Source organism: Opisthorchis viverrini (assembly GCF_000715545.1).
Source record: "Opisthorchis viverrini unplaced genomic scaffold opera_v5_301, whole genome shotgun sequence".
Lineage (NCBI taxonomy): Eukaryota > Metazoa > Platyhelminthes > Trematoda > Opisthorchiida > Opisthorchiidae > Opisthorchis > Opisthorchis viverrini.
Window position 1 is genome coordinate 184,551 of NW_008751955.1, and position 7,315 is coordinate 191,865.

Genomic DNA, 7,315 nt, shown 5'->3' on the forward strand with positions numbered 1-7,315 from the left:
TTGGGCGAAAAGAGCCCTTCGAGGAAGTCGGTCGACTGGCATACGAAGCACTTGGCCAAGCCAGCGCAATCTATGCAGTGTGATCAGTTTATCTACCGAGGGTGTTACTTTTCCCGGCGAACTTCAGCATTGCTGATCCGGTGTTCCCACCAGATTCGGGCAATGCTCGAAGATATCGATGGTCAAACGCTGAACGTCTTTTGACGTCCTCGGCGTGCAGCGGTCAGGATTCAGATCCGTATAGTAATATGAAGCGCACCGCAGCAATGTAAACTCGACCCTTGACAGAGCAGCTGATGTCACGCCTACGCCACAGGTGACGCAGGCTCTGGCCTTCCCGATCCGGATGAAAATATCATCTTTCGCGAGACCACCGGGACGGGTAAACAAGCTTTTTTATTACCTCAATCAGTTCATCCGCAAGCATGAGGCTGGGATTCGAGCCCATCCAGTCTTGCAGTAGCACTTTACACTTTGCAGGTGTGAAGCGCATGCCGAACCGTAAGACAGAATAATTTGGATTATTTAGTATTGTTTGCATCACCACGGAGTCAAATTTCAGAAGAGCTATATCGTCTGCTACAAGATAAGATTTGGAATCAGTTAAGCATCAGTACACCAGAAACAACCTGAAGTGCATGTTCTTGTCCCAGGTTGTAACCCGCTTGAAACCATCGTTGTAGAATTTGTTCAAGTTCGTCGACCGACAAGGTGGATGGATCAACGTAGTTTTGTTCAGTGTTAGTAGTGGCGGTTGTAGTCGTAGTGGAGGTACACTGCTGAGGGAACTTGGGTTTCGAAACGGTTTTCGAATGGGACTGTGACCGGCGGGTTGAGGAAGAGTTCATACGGCTGAAAAACAGGTGCACAAATGATTGATTAGGAGAGGATATTACGAGCAAAGGAAGGAACAGTCGTGAGGATAAAGGGCTTGACGACTCGAGAACTATTGTCAAACTCAGGTTGTTGTCAATCGCACACCGAAAGGCTCACCATTTGCATCCGGAATACGTTCAGGAAAGGAGACAACGAAGCGTAGTGTGAACTCGGTAGAGTGAAATTTTTCTGAGATTTGAGAGTTTCATGATTTTTATTAGTTGTAGGTGGTTAGAATACTCTTTTCTGAGCAGTCTTCCACTTGTCCTGCCGTGATTATTCAGGTGAGTTCACACCAAAGGATAGGAGCAGGGGATTCGAATTTCGCTCCTTTTATAGCTCACCAGAAATTCATATCGTGTCGTCTGAACTCCGGACATCTGGAATGCGAGGCGAGCGTGTTGTCGCCACTGCACCAGCACAGGCTGGACGCACACGACCTAGCAAGTCTAAACAGGCGAACGTTTTTCATAAAGGAAACTACTCACAAGGTTGCTGAAAACTCTTCAACAGCCCACGACCGGTTTCGCCCTTCTTGGGGCTCATCAGGTAGGCGCAGTCACCGAGTTTCCGTCAACCTTATGTTCTACTTGAACCCAAATTGGACTGTTTTCGAGAAATACACTCATTTGTTCACTCATTTCTTTTATGAAAATATACTGCGATATCTCGAATATCGTGCCAACTGAATCATCAGGCGGCTTGTGTGCAGCACGTTCAGTTGGAGGACATCATAAACGAGAGATTCAATTGAGTCTCCCGTGAAAACCAAATTGATTTGCNATGAGTCCTTATGAGCTCCAAGAAGGGCGAAACCGGTCGTGGGCTGTTGAGGAGTTTTCAGCAACCGTATGAGTAGTTTCCTCTATGAAAATATACTGCGATATCTCGAATATCGTGCCAACTGAATAATGAGGCGGCCTGTGTGCAGCATATTTAGTTGTAGGACATCATAAACGAGAGATTCATCTGAGTCTCCAGTGAAGGCGAATTTTACTTTACAACGTGGCGTTAGCTGACTGGGAAGTCCTGACAGGCGAGTCAATCAATCGACACATCCAGAAAAGCTGCTGTGTCGTTGTTTCAAGGAGTCGGACAAAACTAACCACAGCCGTTCGGGAATGATGATTCAGCGTGCGCTGGTGGAGTAGTGGTCGTCTCGTACGTCGAGTCCAGTGGTTCCCTCCCAATTTCGGTGTGCACTCACGAGAATAATCACACCAGGACAATGAGAAGACTTCAAACAAGAGTGGTGGATAGCTTTTTGAGCAAACACAGGTAAATTTTAGAACTGTATTCCGTATGATTGAAGTCGAAGAGTTTGTGAGGTGTGCGATATCTGTTTAAGCTGAGTAGTTGTGAAAAAGCAACGACAACTGCAATGTTGTCACAACCGTCCGAGATCACCAACCTCAGCTTCAACTCAACTGACACACTTTAACAGAGTGAACGGCCCCTAGATGACTGATCACATAGCGATAAAACCCAACCCGAACTTGTTTCTCTTGTCCTTTGTAAGCCCGACTAATTTGCCTCTGAAGATTCCCCTCGGCGATCGAAAGGTTGGGCTATGAAGAAACTCTGAAATTATCGTTGTATCTTCTCCTACTAAACAGCCCTAAACGATATAGACATATTCCAGAGCGAATGGCTTCGTAAGCCAGTCAGCTAAGGCATCAAGGGTATATTGGTTCCACCCGCTACAGTTCTGTCCAACGAGAAATGGCAGACAGGAAGAGTCTGGTGAGGTATATGAGACGACAGGCTAGTAGGTTTGTCGACATTGCATAACTAATTACAGAGAAGCCAAAAAGCGACAAATGTTTACTGAAATTCGAAGATAGATAAAGTGTGATTAAGTGGGGAACCAAATTATAGGAGCCGATGCGAAGTACTTCGAAAACCAGTGCAACACAAAGGCTATGAGCAACAACGATGTGCGGTCTTACAGCATCCAAAGCAGACACATTTGATGGGCGAGCATTGCTCAAAATAATTATGAAACTACGTCTGAGGTGAAAAGACAGTCTAGATAATTTTTCCTCTAATGTCTGTGGAGTACACAAGAGCAGCGAACAGAAAACAACGCATAGATAAGCACATACGTTGAATCCACTCATAGTTCATCACAAGGCAGTTAGAAAGTTGGGTCTTGCGACTTGTGTGGTAACTACCAATCCGCGGTAGGTCAATCCTCTTGAGAAAGTAGCTATTTGAAAAGTGGTCACCCTATAACAGCTCTATGGGGTCTCGACTGTGGCCAATGTGCGTAGTCTTGATCGGTTGACAAAATGGTGGAAGCGACCAACAATACGAGGTCAAGCAGCACTTTAAATTGTATCAATACCTCCTGTATTCTCTCAAGAATAGTGGTGCTTCTCAAACCCAGTAGAGAGCTGCTACACCGTACAAATGACGCGAGCAGCAACTCAGATGAACAGATGGAGAGTAATGAAAAGATCACGGACTTTTCCTCGATTCTATCCTAATTAATGGTGAGAAGTGTCGCTCGTGAATTTGTCCTTTGGTAGGTATTGAGTTCGAATGGTTATCTTTCAACTTGATCAAGACCTACTCTATCATTTTGAGTCTGTTAGCTTAGCTGTATGTTGGATTCACATCGATGCAGTTCTGTTCACGTGATTTACCGTTAGACCAAAAATCGGAATATGAGACTCGCACACTGTGACCGGCACAATTTACGATTGTAAAAGATAACTTGATAATGACAACCAGAGCAAATTTGAAACACGTTATTCTGTGACGACCAGTCGGTGGGAAGCTGGCGGTAATCAAACAAGATTTTCATAAACTTTTAAGAATTGCAAAAAACCAATTAATGATGGTCTAGAGCACAATAAAAATGCTGGAGTAAGATTCGTCACCGAGTGAGGGGTCATCGTTTCAGGAAAGGTTGGCGAATTTATTGCCCCAGAAAATTCGTCACCTACAAGACCAGTCGAGTTTCAAGGCGGACGGAGTAATATACTGACTAGTATCTATCCTGGTGAACTGACAGTTCTCAATTTGTACTCCATCACAAGACACAAATCACCGAAAAAGTGCAAATTGGATCCCCGTTGGTTGCCATACAAGAAAGAATTGGGATCAACAACAGATTCAAAGAACAGATCATACCTTCTACGCGAAAATCTGGTACATTTCCAAATTCCTCCCACAACTAAGGCACGACTTTCGTAGTTAGTTTAAAAAACGATGCGGGGTGGAGAAATCTGGAGAAATTGACAAACACAAGTCGTCTTCATGTTTAGGAATGCTGCTGAGTTTCAAACAGTAACATCTGTGACTAACGTAGAGTCATATCACCACCAGATGGGTTATTTGCGTTACGGGGGGCAACAACGCTTAAAGGCCAGAGTTCAAAGCGCGGAGAAAAACAATCAGTAGAATAACTTACTTGGTGGATCTTGATGAATCAAACAGTGTGTCTGGTGGATACAGTAATGGCGGAAGCCACTCGAAATCACAACTCAGCGTGGTTACCGGGCGTGTGGACTGAAGTGCAGCCTCAAGGGAATGTGAAGCGTGATTGATCCTCTGAGAATGGGTCATTCGTTTTTTGGCATTTTGTTTCGATGCATTGGTCGTGGCGGTCAAAAACGGAGTTTGCGGACTGGAATGGCGCGAAGTTTGTGGTTTTCTCTGTGTGGTAGGAGATGTGTTAACGGAAGTTAGGCCGAGGTAAAGATTGGTTGCTCACCAGCCTGAAGGCCCCCGAAAAAGACGGAAAACGCCACGTGGTTCATAAGTGTGAGGTACAGCGTAGATGATCCGAGAATGCCCGACCTTGCTCATCCGTCGGGTGCTGTTTCATTGGCTCAAAGGTAACCAGGACTTGGAGTAGCAAACACGCCCTCCATATTTTGGCAAAACTTCTCTAAAAATTCTACCTAACGCTAAATCTACAGGGATGCTATCAGCCTCCAACCAACTGTGTACACACGCGCTTCATACCATGTTAATAATCGTCCTTCGAGTAAACCCACGGAACTAACAAATTTTGGGAGGAAGCTAAAAAGACAGCAGGTTCGACCGAATCTGTGTCATTTGGTGTTGGATGCAGAAAAGACGTATGGGAATCTAAGTTCTGATTTCTCCTCTCATGTACCTTTGATCTCCATATGGTTAGCTCACCGGTCCCTAACCGCGATTCCCCTTGTCGCGACCCGTCTGACATTGGTATGTGCGGATGTGCGCAACTGATCTACTTACCCATGTGTGCCTACCTTGACGTGTTCTGTCGCGATTTCATGTGATCACAACACCAATCAGAATCACGAGAGTTGACTCGGAAACTTAGACCGCAAACCACACTACCGAGCCACATAAGATTGCCCAATTTTGTGAACAGCACTGTAGACCTTCGAACCCAATTTCCCCCTTTGATAATCATCATCATCATCATCATCAACGACAGCACGATACCAGTGTTCAACACCGATGTTTCACTGCCGTACAACCATGATTTATCTGACAGCCTTATTGTAAAGAAAAGAGTAAAGGTGGACAGGGAAGGGACTTACTGCCAGCTTAACACAATCATTCTGAGGTGCCTACACCTCCAGATACTCACTCAGGTAATCTGGATAGAAACTAACAACAAGAACGCCACTGACATCGGTTGGCAGCCATACTTGTAATGTCTCCAACTAGGCACAGTGAGGATCACGTGTTCCCCACCCTGGATGGCAAGTAGCACCCGACCGCACCCAAGCGTTTCGTGATCTCCTTCATACTCCTCTGCCAAGTCAAGGGTTGGCCACCTCTCTGCTTCCGCCACTCTGAGTTGGGCATGGGAAACAGCACTCTCTTCGGCAAACGATGGTTCGGCATACGTAACACATGTCCCAACCAACGCAGCTTCTGGTGCTGGACACATTCTTCAATGGAAGTACCCGTTACACAACCGAAAACACGCTTTCTAACTGCCTCGTTACGGATTCGCCGACACCAACCCACACGAGCTATGGTTCTGAGACAACGATTGTCGAACACCTGAAGACGTCTCAGGTCCGCTGCTCGAATAGGCCAAGTCTCACAGCCATACAACAAAACAGCCCGTACTGTAGCTTGATACACACGTCCCTTCAGATTCAGGGATAAACCATTCTGACGCCATAGGTGTTTCAAGTTAGCAAACGCGGCCCGAGCCTTGCATTCATCTCATCTGTCACACTACAATCAGAACTAATACAACTTCCAAGATATGTAAAACGCTCAGCAATTTCCAGTACCTGTCCCTGGATTGTAAGTGGCGTGTTCAGTGAGTGCACGTCCACAAGCATGACCTTACACTTTGTAGGGATCGTCCAACCTACGCATGACTAAAGGTTTTTTACCGGTAACTTCGAAGCAAACAACTGAGACCGTGTTATTAAATTGTAGTGAATGGTGTTCTACCCACCACCCCAGTCTCGAACAAAATGTGAGGACAGTCGACAAAAACAAAGAAAGCTAAGGACGAACTAAGGACAGATAGTAGGTGGACGGAAAACACCGAGAATTGTGGTGTGCTTCGAAGCAAACCTCTGTGCGAACCAAATGTTCAACCACAAGGAAAGATTGAACTTGGATTATGTGAGGTCGGCTTGAAAGTGAATACAAAACTTTCATTCAGAAAAACAGCAGCATCTGGAGGAATAATTCCTCTCTACAGGGTGCCGTAAAACGCACGTTTCAAGCAGATGACCTGGCAGGTTCATTCAGCAACTCGAATACTGGTAGAAAGGGCTATCCAACAATTATCGATAGGGTTTGGCTAAACGGCTTTTGCTGTTTTCACCCCAAACAAGACTCATCTGTGAACTTCAAATCCTGTTGGAAAAAAAGCAACCTTTTGTCTACGGAATCCTTTTTCTTCTGCCTCCTCCAAGCAAAAGTTTTTGTGAAGTACCTGCTTTTTTCAACGATAATTCCGACAGAAGTTTGCCGGGTTGTCTATATGCTGTTGCGTAAATATGACCCCAATGACAGGAGAGGTTTTTCGCCCATTCTTACCAACAGAAAGGTAGCCATCAATTAGTAATACATCTACGATACTACCCGTTTGTCTAAATATCTCGAACCCTCAGCAATTCTAAGGCCTCTTACGTGACTACTCATCGAAGTCTACAATCTACTTTCCCATGGTCACCATCGTTTCTTACGCTTGGTTTGCGTTTAAAAAACTGACCCCTTTGATATACCAAAGGTTTCCGGTAGCGCATGAGGACTGCTTTGTACTCGTTCGATGTGAAGCCCGGCTTTGTGCAAAGTCACGCCATCCAAAAAAAGAACAACGTTGGTCCCAGACTCAAAACATGTGCTCGAGTCCCCCAAGGAGCTTCAAGATGTGGCTAAATTCCTATGTATGCCGGTATCAACCTCGTCACTCTTTGAGATCTGGTTATGTCCGAAGAAACAAAGTTCAGTGCTCTTC

General features: G+C 45.4%; 1 protein-coding gene across 1 annotated transcript in view; it reads right to left on the reverse strand.

Annotated features, from left to right (window-relative positions):
• Positions 1-7,315, reverse strand: part of T265_09697 (hypothetical protein) — a gene marked incomplete at both ends in the record, with an annotated part of 29,193 nt that overhangs the window by 8,171 nt on the left and 13,707 nt on the right. The window contains 2 exons of the mRNA XM_009175853.1: positions 630-852; positions 4,295-4,539. Coding sequence (XP_009174117.1) covers positions 630-852; positions 4,295-4,539 — 468 coding nt within the window. The remainder of the gene's footprint in view (positions 1-629; positions 853-4,294; positions 4,540-7,315) is intronic.